The sequence below is a fragment of the Parambassis ranga genome, chromosome 1 (genome assembly GCF_900634625.1).
Source record: "Parambassis ranga chromosome 1, fParRan2.1, whole genome shotgun sequence".
Lineage (NCBI taxonomy): Eukaryota > Metazoa > Chordata > Actinopteri > Ambassidae > Parambassis > Parambassis ranga.
The window spans coordinates 9,206,807-9,223,467 of record NC_041022.1 but is presented as its reverse complement, the minus strand read 5'-3'; the positions used below and the strand labels follow the sequence as shown (position 1 = coordinate 9,223,467).

The window sequence follows — 16,661 nt, the reverse complement described above, 5'->3', positions numbered from 1 at the left end:
TAAAAAATAAATTACATTAGCCATCCTTCGTCCTTACAAAACACCAGGGTCATTCGACAATGACAATTTAATGATAAACATTTGAATAGCGGTTAGTTCACTTCCGAGCAAGTCTTGCTTTTATTTTGAAAGCAACATTCAGTATATCCGGTCATTACGTCAGCCTTTACGCAGCCATTCGTCAGTATGTCGGCGGACTTTAGTGGAGTGCTGCAGCTTGATTTAAAACCGCGAAGAGGCATCGTTTCACTATGCAAACTAGTCAGTGTTATTGATAAGATGATACTAAAAGGTATTACGTCATTATGGAACTGAATTAAATGAAATAAAATCAGCAACGTTGTGCTACATTTTTCGTAGATGGGCAATCACATACACTACTGTTCAAAAGTTTGGTGTGTGTGTGTGTGTGTGTGTGTGTGTGTGTGTGTAAGGAAACGTGGGGAAAAATAAATACATCTCTCTATTGCCTCCACCAAGCAGACACACAGATGTGCAGCCCCCCCCCCCCCCCCCCCCCCCCCACACACACACACACACACACACACGCACACACGCACACACATATATCTGAGTGATGAAGAGTAGGAGGGTTGCTGCTCATGATTGAATTGAGAGATAAGAACGTTAACAGGCAGATAATGTAATACTGCACCGTGTTTGTAGACTGTAAATGCTGCCTGATGTTTCTAATAACAACAGCAATAAGATAATAAACAGATAATCATCCTGATTTTTTATGTACTACACAAACAAATGTAGCAACACATGATGACAAACATGTCACTCCGTGGTCTCCAGCTCTGCCTTCTATGCTGTAGTATGCTGGAGCAGGAGTCTGGTGGAGGTGATGGAGAGAACGGCTGGTGCCCCCGTTCACACTGGAGAAAGTCAATCCAGTGTGAGTGGGATTGAATCCGGATAGCTTTTAAACTGGATACATTCAGAATTTAACCTTTTATTTGAATGTAAAATCCTTAGAGCGTAATGAGAACAAAAAAAATAAAGATCAATTAAACTAATACTTAATACTTTCATCCAGGAGGTTGTTGATGAAGACTCACAGTCATCCAGGTCATCATACGTAGAGAAGATTGAAGCAAGGCGTCTCGACTTGTAGAGTTTTCGTCCAGGAGGTGGCACTATAATGCACTGTAATGTTAATATTTGGATTAGGAAAGATCAGGACTTTTCCTACGCTTGTATATGAACTTTAAGCAGGAAGAAGAATTGTTCTTTTGGAACATCACATACTTCACATGTAGGCCTCTATACTGACAGTGCTTTGAAAAACACAAGGCTGGAAACGTGTAAACATGTGGGACATTTTATTTTTGATTGCATCTATTAAACCAAACATGCATGCAAGCATGTTTATTGCATTTTAATTATTACCAACGTCATGATTCTCAGTTTGGTTTCCTTTGCATCCTGCCCTGATTCTTCTCACCTTTGTGTTTTTAAGTCTTGTGCTCCCCTTTGTCACTTTGTCCTGTGTCTCCAGTGTCTTCAGCATGCACTTTGTCCAGGTTCCTTTGAGCTTTTCTTTAATACTTTATTAGTTACCTTTTTATTTGTTCATTTTGGTCTGTCTAAATTTGGGTCTTTCCTGAAATCAAACTACCTAATATTTGAATTTCACCTGCTATTTTCTCATTGCTTTCATTATGAGTTCATCAATAACTTCCATTAAACTTAGTGATTTATCCAAACGTTACAGTAAAGCCATTAAACTCATGTATTTGCTTACATCAGCAAACAACAGTCCTGTCTCTCTCCATGGCTCTGGGTCTGTCATTCTGACGTGTTGCTGTGGTGGCTGATGGGATTTGGAGTTAGAATGGATTCAGCACTTCCTGCTTTGACGAGGAAGGAATTTCGGCTGATAACTAAGAAGTTGTGCACCCTCCGAACAACAGCACCTCTAAACACCTGGAAAACGTAAACACTCAGAGTAAGTATGCACTTTATGATTATTTGACTCAGTTTACGAAACAATTTAGCTCATAGTTCAGTTCACGCAAAGAGCAGCTAAGCTTTGTCAATGGAACAATCGCTAACTTGTGTCAGGAAAGCTCGGCTTGTCATGAGCTTATGGAAAATGACTCCATACCGGTGTTTACCAATAATATAATCTGATATTAATACTGATTATTGTATTACAATAAATTCGGAGGTGTTATTAAATATAAAAACGTGTTAGTTCAAAAAGTAGAGCACTGTTTAAACAGTTAGAGCGCAAACAGGACTGATAGAGCAACCTGTCTGGTATGGATTTCACACCCTGACCCTGTAACAATGCGTGTTATATAACAATAAAATAGTTTCTGTGTGTAGTTTATTCTTAGTTTCAGATCCATTAAAGTTATTATAGTTGTATTTTACATTTTTGTTTCTGGTTCACAAGGTTTACTTTAGAGCTTTACTTTTGCTGATTTTACTGATCACCAGATTAATTAGTTTCCTTTATTATAATATTTACCATGATTTTTAAGACATCTTAAATGTTAGTAAGCTAGTTATTCTGGTCAAAATTACAATGTTTTGTGTAGTTTTAATACCATTTTCTACCAGCTCTTTACATTTTTTTTAAATCTATCTTTGTGATTTTATTTGTGTTTTTAATCACAGTCTCTACTTTTGCTTGTCAGTTTTCAGGTATACGAGTTAACTAAGTTAAGAAAATTACTGGAATAATTCATGATGCTCTCTAGGACGTGTAACAGATATTTTGTAGGACTCATACATGCTACTGTCTTGCTGTTAGGTTCAAATTCTTGCTCTGAATAGTTTCACTCTGACCTTAAATTTATGGTGATAACAGTATCTTTCTGTCCTAAACACTGCAGCCTTGCAATAACAACTGGGACTCTAGTAGTTCCCATATAGGCACAACACATTGGTTCTCACTGTGAAAAAAAAGTCTGTGAGAGAGAGAACACATTGTTCTCCACACACAAACTCAATCAGCCTGACATGACCTTTTCAGGGAACATTTGCCTCTCCTTCATATGACCATGATGTCCATGATGGATCATATGATTGTGCGGCCAGTGACTGCTGTGGCCTGGACCTCCAACACCAGCACCTGCCCCAAAGATTTCACACTGGTAGGAATAGATTCGCTTTTTAAATGACCACTGTCAATGGCTTAGTGACATCTATTGGTAAGTTTTCTTATTACAACTCTGCCACAACCTCTCCTCTTCAAAGAATGTAGGAAATACATGTTCTGTGGAGGACGACTTGCTCTCTACGTATTTATAAAGAGCACCCTCCAAGTCAGATACATTCAGAACTATTGTTAAATCCAAGTATTGCACACACGACAGCTCTCAAGCCGGCTCTATCCGAGGTCTTTACTGTCCTCCAAGCCGCTAGGAGGTGTTGCATTGTGAAATCCAGACCGGGGCAGGACCGGCTGCATGCGCAGTGCATTTGCTAGACCTTATAGGGGACCTAGGCAAGAAAGGACCGTTGGGGCCCTACAGGCTACTAAATTCTTTAGAAATGCCACCACAAACACAAAGACATGTACTGTGATGATTATATAAGCAACTATTTTATTTACTTTTTGGCTGATGAAAAACAACAGTTTAGAGGTTTATTGGCCCCTTAAAGGTTTCTTTATGGGTATAAAGGTTAATCAGTTAAATATCACAGATGTCATGGCAAAAAATATAGATTCTAAAAAGACTCTGAAATGATGCCTGAAAAGTCACAGTTTATTACAAGCAGCTGCATGGGGAGAAGCACACATGAACAAGCCTGACACAGCTCTCAGTGGTTCTCCACCGAGCAGGAGGCGGTTACATGTTTTATAAAAAAAAATGTGTCTTCATGACTCTAAAGGGGTTGGTTGAATTATAATTACATTTTATCCCCTTTATTCATAAGCAACTCGTATCATTAACAGCCGCTTTTGCTGCAAAATATAAACATGATATTATTAGACACAGCAGCCTCAGAAATCCTACAAAAGCCTATGAGCATGACAAGCTGCAACCTTTCCTGGACACTGTTGGGACCATTGCCATTTCACAAACTTTAACATTTCACAAAGTAATTCGTCTGCTATAACCGTAGACATGGAGTTACTGCAACAAAACAGCCGTACACAAGTCTAAACAGGGTCTTCATGGTCACATTCACATCTACTGCCAGCTTACCCAACAAGAACATCTCCTCTGTGAGAGGAAGCCAGAGCACACACAGAAAGCCCACACTGTCGTTTATCCTAGTAAAAAACATTATTCTGAATACTAAATTGCATTGGGAAGCCTTAGAGCACCGCTGTGCCTTCTTCATCTTCTCAGATCAACATCACAGAAGATGGAGCAGCCGCCAACTTCACACGCAGCTTTGCAATGAAGTCTGGATATTATCTCTGTTACAGCAAGGTAGTGAGACAGCACACCACAGAGGCACTTCTACTAATAACACCTGTAAATGCTCATTGAACTGTGTCTGTCTATCCATAGGACTTAACAGGTGGTATGGTAGTGTCTGACATTCAGGTTATCTCAGACAAGGACTCTATTCCTCACGGTTACTGCTATATAGCAGAGCACCTTGAAGCAAGTGAGTATACACCTTATTTTATTTATGTATATATTTTATTTTACCAATATTAGGAGTAGATATCATATTTGTTCAGTCTTCAGTGATGATTGAATTTGATTTTTGATGGCCGTTTTCTCTGTCTCTGTGTCCAGAGACCTCTGTGTCCAAGAAAAAACGGGTGTGCATACGCATCGCCCCCGTGGGCAGTGTGGACACAGCTGTGTTGGACATCAAACTGACTGCCAAAAGCAAAATGTTGTTGCAGCATTACACATATGTGGGGTTGGTAGAATTCTCATACACGAACCATTATTACAGTCACTAAACAACTTTAAATGATGCCTTTAGAACTGTATTGATAAATATATTATTTAATTTGTCAATAAATGTTTTGTCATTAGAGACATCCATGGTTATGTGCTGTGGTGCAGAAAAGGGCACTTTAATAGCCCCGTACCCCAGGCCAAGCCCCGTAGTGTCAATCTGGACCTTCACAGGCTTTCTCTGGAGCAGCCGTCTGCTCCCCTACCCCTCAGACCCAGGTACAGTCCTCATGTGTAATATCAAATGTGAATAGGCCGTTATCAGGTATATCAGTTGAGTTAAGATTTATGTCTGTTTCCATAGCAACCCTCCTCCAGTGCCACCAACCAGACTGAGTCACAGACGCTGCAGCCTCCACAACAAGGACGCTGACAAACCTGCCGACAGCAGTTTCCAGGGAATAACAGGTACTTCATGCCAGTCCTTATGCATAGGTCCACTATTATCAGGTTTTCCCACCAAAGGGGCACACTCACCTATAACCTTAATCTTCTGCAGCTCTGGATGGTATTCCTTTCAGCCTCCACCCAAAATTTGACACACAAGCAGATGGGACGGTAAGTTTTAATGTTTTCAACAAGGCTTCCATGATATGTCATTTAACCCTCTATATGTGTTTTTGTTTATCATATCTTTCTTAGAGTCCTCAGCTGAACTCTCAGCTAAACAACATTCGTATAAAGTCTCTGCAAGACATTGAAAATGAGGTAGGCTCATATCTCATCCTTAGTTCAAACCCTGCCAATCTAAGACATGCTCACTTTGTTTTGTTTTTTTAGTATAACTACACATTCACTGTCGAGGAATCTGCAGCCAAGAGGACCAGACCATCACTACCAACATCAGACCTTTCATCAGCTCAGTGATATTCATTCTTTGCCAAAGTGACCCTATCCAAATTTCTGTCATTTAATTCTGTCTAGAGCACTTCAGATCCTGGTACAGATGAAGGATAATTCAATACCTTATTAAACCTGGCATTATTAAATGATCAGCTCTGAACACTGCAATACATATTATCCCCTCCTTCCGAGTTTCTATTTGCCAAAGAAAATGCTTGTTTGATTGACAGCCGCCTTCAGATAAGCTACAAATCTGTAGTGTATTTGCTGTTTTGAGCTATGATCTTCAGCTTTAACCCTCAGTGTTTTCTCTTTTTATGTGCTTCATTTCCAAATTAAGAGCATTGTATGCTAAACCTTAAGATGCACTTTGTTATTTACGATCTGTTCTTCTTGCTGCCTAGTGACTGTTACACACCTTTTATTGAATCAGTAGAAATGGCTCACACAAAGATGTAGTATGGGGGATGAACGTTGTTGTAGATGATATGATGATGTATCTAAACGTAGTATATAGTATGTTTCTTGTATGAAGAATATTCCAACATTGGGTTTGGGTTGTTCCAAAAATATATGTAGCCCATCTTATATATTTTTTATTTGAGGCTATATAAGGACCAAAATATTTATCAATGTCAACTTGTTTTTAATTATCTCTGTAATAATCTTGTACTGCATGGAAAACTTAAAATAAAAGAAACTGTAATTCAGCTCTCTTCATTGTATGTGCTGATATTATTTTGCAATACGGCACATTTAAGGCATTTAAAGATTACTGGAAGTGTTGTTTCAATTGACCTGTTTACATGGCTTTGACTGCATATCATTTGAATACAAGATGATGCTTCAGTGGAAGAGAGCCGGCAGAGTTCAGATCATGTATCACACAAATGTGTAATGCTATTTAACCAGCAGGTTTTTAATGGGTTGTTTTGCAACAACTTATTTGCTCTAATCCTTTTACAGTCTCCATTAATTTTCATGTTAGTGAATTTTCAGTGCTCACCTTCAAGCTTTTCTGGTGCAATACTGCCCCCTGCTGTACTAAAGTGGAGCTTTTATGCTGAAAACCTGCACAAGTTAAAATAAAAAAAATGCATCAACCTATCAATTCTGTTCTTTATATTGTGTTTTGTAAGTGTAATATACTAAATTATAAATCTGAATGACAACACACTGCATTGTATGTTGTATGCAATGTATTTATTCAGGTATTATTAGTGTGCAGCTACTTTAAAAAAATATAATCTAACACAATTTAGCCACAATGATTTTAATAACTTAAAAAAATGAAAGGAAAAGTAATCATATTTATTAAATGCAGTATTCCTGTCTGAAATAGTGTATTGAATGTGCTATTTATTTTACTGTTATTAAAATCCAGTTTCATTGTTTGAAAAAATAATAATTTAATTGTGACACGTTGTAAAAATCTGATCCTGAAATGTTATAGACGCTCTACTTCAAATCATATTTACACATTTTTACATGATGTAAATAATAATAATAATAATATCAGTGCCCTGGAATTGCACAGTTGGCTAAAACAAAGACACCTTTAGTGCTATTTCTGTGATCCCTGCTGTAAAACGGCCAATAAAAAGTTTAATATTAATAGTAAAATTAATTAGCAACTAAGTCACTTTTACGAAAATGTAGTATTTGTATTATTTATATATAATAAATATTTTTATATTTATTTTTTAATTTAATTTACCTATTTTTACATGTATAATGGAATTGTCATTTAAATAAAACAATAATTCGAGGATGAATTAACAATTGAAAATCATGATGCACATTTAAATATAACAGACTTTTTTATCCTCTCTTCTAATCACTTCCTGTTTATGTTTCTTCCTGTTTTCTTTGTCTTGCTGTAACAGCTGTAATATAATATGTAACTGTACAGTCAGTGGTTGTTTAGTGCAGCAGATTTGAAACACTGCAGTCACACTTTTTTTTCTGCTGCTGGTTTGTTTGTTCTGCTTTCCGGAAAACGAGCACTGATTCCAACCAGCTGTTTCCCGCCTCACACAGATCAGCTGCACACACACACACACACACGCTCGTAGTAGGCGGAGGCAAGAAGCCACACACACACTGGAGGGAACCCCATCAGCTGTGGAAAGCAACACAGCTTGAATTTACTTTTTATGTTTCGAACGCTCTTCTATAGATTCGCCGATTTTTGGGTATTTTCTTACTGTCCGTCAGTACGAAGTGGAGCCTGAACTCTGCGGCATCGGTATTTTATACTAATTACAGCAGAGGAGGGAGAAACGAAAACAGAAAACACGGACTACAGAAGGTGGCTGAGAAAGCATGGAATATTTCATGATGCCGACAGAGAAGATACCGTCCTTACAGCAGTTCAAGAAAACGGAGAAGGATGTTATTGGAGGTCTCTGCAGGTGCGTGATATAAGTTAGCTGCTTGTGTCGTTAAAGGAAAAACTGCTTGCGTAAATAATCTTTCATGTGGCTGTAACGTGTGCTTGTGTGTGTGATGCAGTCTGGCTCCATGTAGCATGTTAGCTGTTAGCTTCGTTGCCCTATCCTGGCAAGGGGAGCATGGGTTGTAGAAATTAGCTGATTGTCGTGCCAGTCGCTGCTGCCGCAGGCAGTGGTAAAATACGACCTTATTCGCCCTTAGTTATTACATGTGTCCCGAGAATGATCTGTTGTAACCGCTGAAGATGTGTTTGAAGCTATTTGTTTGAAAAATATGTAAATTAGCGAGGTGAAATCGATACATTCGCGTCCAGATGAACACCAACCACGTGGTAGTTAACGTGTTCCCCGCCGCCTCGCTGCTACACACCAAATCACATGTTTGCAATGGCATAGTTTCCATATACACTCTCTGTTTTTATAGAATTATATGCGTGGGGATTTTATATGTATATTTATGAAATAGGGGTGTCTGAAACTGTGGTTCGGCTGCACTATATGTGTTTTTAAATACTCCTCCGCGCAGCAGCCATCGTTGCGTCGTGTGCTAAAATTAGCCTAGCATAGCTAACTGGTTAGCTATCACTGCGCACTCGTTTTGTAGCCGTGTCGAGCATTAAATGGTTTCTTTTAACTCGTTTGTACTCGCTATTTTAGTGTAAACACACTGTCTGTGTTTTGTTTTCGCGGACGAAAGTGTGTATCTGCCAGTAACGAGTGAATAATAAAGTCCTAGCTCAGTGCTATAGGTAAAAAGCATTGTTCTCCATGCCAGGGGGGCCTCCTGCTCGAGGAGTCACATTTCACTGTTGCTACCGTTCAGACTGGCAGACGCGCCCCCCGGCGGCCATGTTGGAGGTCCGCAGTAAACAGCTGACAACAGCTGGTTTCAGCTCTGAGCTAACACTGGGCCTGCAGAGGATACATGTTCTTGTTTTTGTCTGCAGATCTTCCACATTTTTGTGTAATTTGTGTTTTTTTTTGTTTTTGCACACTTTCTTTCAAAGTGAAAATCCTATATTTTCAGTAGAGGAGTCATTATCATTTAATTACAATAATACAATTTTATTGTTAGCTTTAATATTTACAAAACTAAAAAAATCTTTTATTATCTAATGGAAACTTTGGTGAGCATGAATGAGCATTACATGTATCCCTATATTAAACACACAGCTATAAATGAACCAAAAACATAAATATACATGTAGTTTACTGGTTTAAATGGACTCTTGAGTCTGAACAATAGAAGAACCTGTCTGGAGCCATGTGCTTTTGGTTTTGTTTGACACTTTCCTCATACTAAATCTTACTGATCTGGTTCTTCAAGTTTTGTTGTAGTCCTCTTCCTTATGGTTCACAGATCTCTCCCCCTGAGTAAATACAATGTTTTGCTACTGTGACGTGGGGTAAGAGGTGTATGAAGGAGCACTGAGTTCAGCCGAACTCAAAGACCTCCATACAGCCAGACAGGAATGTAAAGAGGTCACAACTAACAGCAAGTAAAGTTCCAGGTCAAAGGCTTAAAGGGTCATTCTCATCTCTTTCTTCATGCACTTTGTGCAATGTTAGCTGCCCCTACATTTCATATAAAAATACCAATCATTTAAACAAAAAAAGCAGAATATGTGTCAGAGAGGAGGTTTAACCTGGATACACTGACTTAGTGCACAGGCTGACGATCATCTCCCTTCTTTGACTCTTCAGTCTGGCCAACATCCCTCTCAGCCCAGAGACGGCCCAGGACCAGGAGAGGCGAATCCGCCGTGAAATTGCCAACAGCAACGAACGCCGGCGTATGCAGAGCATCAACGCAGGATTCCAGTCTCTTAAAACACTCCTGCCTCACACAGATGGAGAGAAACTCAGCAAGGTGCAAACACTGAAACACATGAAACTGTGAAACAGATTTTTTTCTGGAAACCCTTGACTGATGTATATGACACACAGTTTGTTGGACTCTAAAATCATTTTTCTGAATTCTCTGTTTGTTTGGCAGGCGGCCATCTTGCAGCAGACAGCAGACTACATCTTCGCCTTAGAGCAGGAGAAGACGCAGCTTCTGGCACAGAATAACCAGCTTAAACGCTTCATCCAGGTAACAACCATCTGATGGGCCCCTGTATGTATGCTTCAGGATATTATTTTTTTATTGTTGGTCAGATAGTTTTTAATGAAATATACCTGTAGAAGGTGCATTTATGTACAAGTCTCTATTTCTGTAGCTGTTGGCTGTATACAGTCATAGTAAAAAGATGAAGTTAAATCCTGTGGTTTTATATATTAGGATGTAAAATCACACAAAGTCATAAAATTGGGTAAATACAGCCAGAAGAACAACGCTTGACATGTTACACCATGTCACTATATTTTTAACAAAAAAGATGCCAAAATGGAGAAAGTACACCCCTATTACTGCTGCAAGATGCTGCTAATCAAATCCCCTTGATTAATTGATATTGGCAAGTGAGAGTACCTCAATATAAGCATAGGTTGTGTGAGTGGCAAATTATCTTCAGAAAAATCTGAGACCTGCTGACTTGATTTAAACTCTTGGCTCTAATATGACTTGGATGAATGAGTTTCCAATGTGAAGTCCATCATTCTATAATGAGAAAGATCCCACACACTTTGTAAATGGTTTAACAAAGATTTGATTTTCATTTTGCCTTGCCTTGCATCTTGATATGATGATGATTGGGTGATCATTTAACTGTGAGAAGCAAAAACTTGTGTCCTGATGAAAATTCAAATTGTTTAACCTTATATTAAGGCATGGAAAATAGAGCCCATTCAAATCAGCTGTGTTGGAGCCTCTTTTTGTTGAGAGAGAGAGAGAGAGAGTTTGTCAAACCTGCCAAACTTTAATTTAACATTTGGACAGCCTGAAGGTTTTGGCAAGTACTACACAGCATCTGCATTCTGTCACGGCATATGAAAGCCTGGCTTATGAGTCTCCTTTGTTTATCATGCTGCTGATTCCCCTGACATTCCATATTCTAGCCAAAGTGGCCCACGTGTTCAGTTTATCACATAGAGAGAAAAAAACTCCACCAACAGTATATTAATGAGGTTTAGTTGACTTTGTGTGGTTATCCTCTGTTTATCCTGTGACTTACTATGGTTTCCATGTTACTACAGGAGTTCAGCGGCTCATCACCTAAAAGGAGGCGAGCAGAGGAGAAAGATGAAGGGATTGGATCTCCAGACGCATTGGAGGAGGAGAAGGTGGAAGAACTGAGGAGGGAGATGTTAGAACTGCGACAGCAACTGGACAAAGAGCGCTCAGCTCGCATGCAGCTAGAGGAGCAGGTTAGATCCTCTGATTGTAAATACATTTAGTTCAATAAGGGATACAAGTTTACGCATTGTTTAAAAATTTCATCTGTATAAGTAGCATTGCGCATTTGATTAGGTGGCAGCAGTGGCTCAGTGATAGAGCAGGGTTGTCCAATAACCGGAAGGTTGGTGGTTGATCCCAACTCCTTCCTAGTCATTGTTGTGTGTCCTTGGGCAAGGCACTTTACCCGCACTGCCTCCAGTGCACTCACTGGTGTGGTGCTCCTTGCTGGTCATTGCTGGTATGACACTGCTTCATAGCAGCCTTAAGCGATTTCCCTCTTGGATTATTAAGGTATCTGAAATAAAAGAAAAAATTCAAAAGAAAAAGCAGCGAACAGGGTGCTAATCTGTTTAGGAAATGTGCACTAAGATTCAAAAGATCAGTCTGTATCTTCAGGCTTTTAAATGGCAACATATCCAGACCAGATTTTCCGTTTTACCACCATGTGAGCTTAACGGATCCTGTTAGGTTCACATCCTGGATCTACCTGAACGGCGGGTTGAGACAAAGAAGAGTGAACAGGTGGTGAAGACAAACAGAAACTTAAACAAGTATATAAGTGGAGCGTAAATGTCTGGGGGGTGCAGGAATAGGTAATTTTCCAAGAATCTAAAATGAGTTTAGCAGTTTCAGTGTGTCTTTTCAATGTCTTTTAATCCCCTTAATCCCTAAACCTGCCAGCAAGTTAGAAGTGCTTGTTTAAAAAAAACACACCAGCTGCTCCATAACAGAAGGAAAACAACACTGAATCACTGAATTTGAAGCTGAGATAAAAGTGGTGATATATCCTCTCCAATGCCACTTTTTCAGTGTGCCTTTATTAAAGTTTGCACAAAATCAACTGTGGTTGACTTGATGTCCAGAAATCGTTTTGAGTTGCTGTGGCTAATGTTTTTGCCTCACATAATAAATGTAAGAGTGTGTGTTTGTGTTTGTAGGTGCGCTCTCTGGACACCCAGCTGCACCCAGAGCGCCTGAAGGTGATCACGCAGCAGGTGGAGGAGGAGCAGGCACTCCTCCAGAGCCAGACACTGCTCAGGCTACAGCAGATCCATGCTGCTGACCGACAAACGCACAGTCCTCAGGTCAGAAACACTTTGAAGCCATCTTTGCAGGATGAAATGTTAATACACACACGTGTTGTACATAATGATAAATGCATTGTTTTGTTTGTGTTTTAATAAAACTTTTGTCTGTCCTGCAGGTGCTGGCTCCTCCCACTCCCCCTGCACCTACCCACCACCCCACGGTCATCGTTCCAGCTCCAACACTAAACCAGCACCCCCACCATCACGTCACCGTGGTGACCATGAGCCCATCTGCCCACACCAGCACAGTGTCCACCTCCAGACAGAACCTGGACACCATTGTGCAGGTTTGAGCTTATTGCACTTTAGATAGAGAATCCTCCAATATTATCAATTATGAAAAGTGTTTGTTTATTAATTGTTTTTACCTTGTCCTCACAGGCTATTCAGCATATTGAACGCACTCAGGAGAGACGAGCCAGCGCTGAGGACGAGCAGAGACGAGCGGTCATCGTTAGCCCCGCCCACATCACTATGGACACGGCCTGCTCGGACACAGACACAGACACAGAGGGAGAGGACTGCTCAATGAACTGATGCACCCATAAACTCCCATAGACACACAAACACTTAAAATACCTTTTCACTGTAAGATTCCCTCCAGGAGCTTGACTACTTTTAAAAAAAAAAATCTTTCTTTGGCATTATCCAAACTCCTAAATCCAGTGGTTAAGCTCTGTATCAGTCTTGTACTGTAAAATCTCTGATTATTGAAAACATAGGATGGTCAGTGTGCTGAGGAGGCCCTGTCAGATATCTAGAGGCTGTTTTTCAATGTCAGAGCCGGTCGGTGGCTACTTGAAAACATTTGGGTCGTCTCTTTTAAGAAGCTATCAGCGTTGCTCCGGCCTTAACCGTGTGTATCTCTGCTAAAGTCACACCATCATCACTGGCGCACCGTCAGTATTATCTAAGCTTTCAAATTGATGAAAGTCAGTATAATGGAGAGTTGAATGTAACAACAGAAATCAGATAACGGCTCTTGATTCTGATTAGAGATGTGGAGCTGCAGTTTTTGCCCTAATTATATTTTTGTCGTCATTTCCTGGTTCCTATGTAACGTTAGTGACAGTGGCATTTAAACTAAATTTAAACTGACAAGTAAGGCATTTATACATTTTACAATTGGGGAAAGAAAAATCACTCAATTGCAAATTTAGATTTGGAGATTCGTGTTTAATGAATTTTGTCTGATTTACTTGAAAAGATGTTTTGATATCCAAGGGTGTACTCACACTAGGCGATCTGTTCTGTGCCCCCATTTGGTTTGATGCCCAAGATCAGATTGTTTGGTGCGATTGCTGGGCACCACACTAGATTATGGAACTCCCAACACTATGATCTCAATTATTTAACAAAGCCCTTTTAATGGCTCTTCTTCACGCCCGATTGTAGTAAGCTGCCTCCATAAAGATTTTATGAATGCAGCATAATTTAGTGACAATCTCTGCATTGCATAATTAAATTAAAGTGCCAAAATGTGTATATCCTCAAAGGCCAGTTGAACCTTTCTCCAAAAGCAACTCAGTCTCCATATTATACATTTTTAGGTCATTTGCGTGGCTGGCCACTAGATGGTCTGTCTATGCATCGCCCCACCTCAACACCAACTCACTACATTTTTGGTTATTGTTGGAGTTTTGTGGAACCAGGCACTGTCATGATATTGATGTCATCACACGTCAGACTCCAGTTAAGTCGTGAGGTAAATAAACCTTGAATGTGCTATTTGAGAGCACTTCTCATCAGACAGTTACTCATAACCAGATTGTTGAATGCCTGCCAGAGGCAGTGGATAAAATTGGGACTCCTATTCATGGCAGCCATGTTTAGTGTGAGTACATTCTAAATATAAGCCCTTAAAAATAAGCTGTTGAACAATATGTATTGGTCGTTTTTTTTCTTTTTTTCATTTGGTCAACGTTTTACTTTTGTGTCAGGGTTACTGAATGCTGAAAGTGAACATTTTGTTATGTCGACATTAACAAATGGGAGGTTCGTCAGAGTCAAACCTACTGGTGACAGTAGTTGTTGTACCCTTAACTTAAAAAAATAGCCGAATACATAGGCATAAAAACACACACATATACATTTGTGGGGGTTGGCAGTTAGAACAGATTTGTATGATTCCTATGCTAACACATAGCATGAAGGCTTCCGGTGTTTCTCTAAAAGACTTATGGGTCTTGGTCCTGGTCTCGGTTTGTTGATTTCAGTGACTATGCACTAACGTTTTTGGTATTTATGCAATTCCATCTTCTGTACATTTGTTGGTGTCATTTAACACGTGAGGCAAAGTTCTCTATGCACCGTCGATTTGGTGTGTGCGTTACACCTACAGTGTATGAATGAAACTTGACATGCTCGTATCAAAAGAATGTAGTCTCTACTTGCAAGGTGCTCTTTGTCAACCTGGTGCTCTGCTGATGAGCAGTGAGCTGAGGCCAAAACTCTTTTACAGTGAAATCATGTTTCCTTGCGTGTGCCTGAATTTTTCAGAATCACACGCTCGTTAGAGAATATAGAGTTGTTGTAATGTTTGCTCACGTATTTAAAACAAAAAAAAACTAAAAAAAAGACAAAATAACCAGCAGGGTCTTTAAGAATCATTTTGGAAGAGAACTCAAGGCAGCTTTAGTTGGAAAGCGAAGCATGTACAGTAATGGATCTGTTTTCAGTGCAGCACAGTATACACAGTGTGAGATCAGTGTTTGAAACTAAAGCTAAAAATGAAAAAGCACTGAACTGCAGCTTTCCCTCCATCTGTCTGTCCACCTCATGTTATGTTGCTTATATTTCTCGGGAACTTGACTGGAAACGCCTGCTACGAGCCTCTCCTCCTGTCATACTCGATTCGATACGCTGACTTGATGCTGTAAACATTCCTTTTATTTGGATTCGTATGTCTTTTGATCTCTTGTATGTTCTGTTGCCAACTGAATGCATATTACTAATTGCTGTTTGCTCTTGTCTGAAGCAGGCTTTTGTTATGACATTATGATTCTGTTTTGTTTGTTTTTTTTTCATGAACATGTGACTGATACATTCAGTGACACTGTCTTGTGTGGACCCTTTTCGCTCAATTTAATCTGTTCGATTAGTGTTTTCATGCCAAACATTTGGGGGGGGGGGGGGGGGGGTTTCATGTTTTGTTTGTGACGCTTTGTTAGAGGGTTAAGTGTTTGCACTGACAAATGTTAAACCACAGCCATGAGTTTAAGTTGTGGTTTGTTGTTGGTCAGAGGATAACACATAACCTCCTAATGTTCCTGTACATTGTGTTGCAGCACTGCTGTCTTTTGGTGGAATTTGAGATATGTGATATGAAGCACTTGCTGTTCTGTACTGCCTGAATCAATTACGAGGAAGTTTTTTTTTGCCAGTTAATTTTCATAAGCTCTTTGCTGTGGCGCAAATCAACATCTGCCTATAGTGTTCTGCCCTTCTATTTTTTGTTTGTTTGTCTTTCTTGACCTGCTTTCCATTTTTTTCAGTGACAAGCCTTTTTTATATTTTTTGTGTGATTTTTAGTTTTTTTTTGTTCTTGTCTTTTTCATGAGTCCAGGTCATTGAGAAGCTGTTATATTTTGTTTATAAAAAAAAACCTTGGGTAAACAGGCCTTTGTAAAGATGGAAAAAAAAAATAAAATTTGTACTTTTTTATTACACTTACTGTGTTCATTGTGACCTTTTCTGTCCACCAGGGGGAGACGGTAAGAGATGACTCATCTGGCAGCAGCAGGGAGAGGGGAACTGCTGTGTAGCCTGGGGTTCACATGGCTGAGAAACAGGTGGCACGCAGACCTGATTTTAATCCCTCTAACGGGAATTATGTGCAACAGTTGCAGAGAAAGTCAAAAAGTATGAGTGGGTACTGTGATAACAAATTTATATTATGGTGCTCAGTGACCCAGCATCTTATACTTTATATAAATTTATATGGAAATTTGGGATTTTTACCTGCTGCTTTTTTATGTTTAATGTTAATGTAATTATGGAAAATACTTATTTTGCTGTGTTATAAATTACATATGCATAAATCTGTGTATCA

General features: G+C 39.5%; 2 protein-coding genes across 4 annotated transcripts; both read left to right on the top strand.

Annotated features, from left to right (window-relative positions):
- The first annotated feature begins 1,821 nt into the window (after positions 1-1,821).
- Positions 1,822-6,836, top strand: mvb12a (multivesicular body subunit 12A). Of its 3 annotated transcripts, none has more exons than XM_028401357.1 (10): positions 1,822-1,954; positions 3,021-3,110; positions 4,317-4,400; positions 4,482-4,581; positions 4,716-4,845; positions 4,965-5,105; positions 5,191-5,294; positions 5,386-5,444; positions 5,529-5,594; positions 5,667-6,836. In XM_028401357.1, the coding sequence occupies exons 2-10, from the start codon at positions 3,021-3,023 to the stop codon at positions 5,751-5,753; spliced, it is 861 nt and encodes a 286-aa protein (XP_028257158.1). In that variant the 5' UTR covers positions 1,822-1,954; the 3' UTR covers positions 5,754-6,836. The 3 variants fall into 3 exon arrangements, with proteins under 3 accessions (XP_028257158.1, XP_028257149.1, XP_028257168.1); XM_028401348.1 differs by having other exon boundaries at positions 1,835-1,954; positions 2,990-3,110; XM_028401367.1 differs by lacking the exon at positions 3,021-3,110 and having other exon boundaries at positions 1,844-1,954.
- A 955-nt stretch (positions 6,837-7,791) lies between these two features.
- LOC114433037 (transcription factor AP-4-like) lies at positions 7,792-15,176 on the top strand. Its single transcript, XM_028401285.1, has 7 exons — positions 7,792-8,143; positions 9,887-10,052; positions 10,179-10,277; positions 11,321-11,491; positions 12,461-12,607; positions 12,727-12,897; positions 12,992-15,176. Exons 1-7 carry the CDS (start codon positions 8,055-8,057, stop codon positions 13,145-13,147), a joined length of 999 nt encoding a protein of 332 aa, XP_028257086.1. The 5' UTR covers positions 7,792-8,054; the 3' UTR covers positions 13,148-15,176.
- Positions 15,177-16,661: the final 1,485 nt, after the last annotated feature.

Excerpts from the sequence above, each read along its gene's own strand:
- mvb12a (XM_028401348.1), top strand. The coding sequence starts at position 3,012 with ATGACCATGATGTCCATGATGGATCATATGATTGTGCGGCCAGTGACT. Across the intron at positions 4,582-4,715 it reads AGCAGAGCACCTTGAAGCAA|AGACCTCTGTGTCCAAGAAA; the intron begins GTGAGTATACAC and ends CTCTGTGTCCAG. Across the intron at positions 5,295-5,385 it reads CAGTTTCCAGGGAATAACAG|CTCTGGATGGTATTCCTTTC; the intron begins GTACTTCATGCC and ends AATCTTCTGCAG.
- LOC114433037 (XM_028401285.1), top strand. The coding sequence starts at position 8,055 with ATGGAATATTTCATGATGCCGACAGAGAAGATACCGTCCTTACAGCAG. Across the intron at positions 10,053-10,178 it reads ATGGAGAGAAACTCAGCAAG|GCGGCCATCTTGCAGCAGAC; the intron begins GTGCAAACACTG and ends TTTGTTTGGCAG. Across the intron at positions 12,898-12,991 it reads ACCTGGACACCATTGTGCAG|GCTATTCAGCATATTGAACG; the intron begins GTTTGAGCTTAT and ends TTGTCCTCACAG.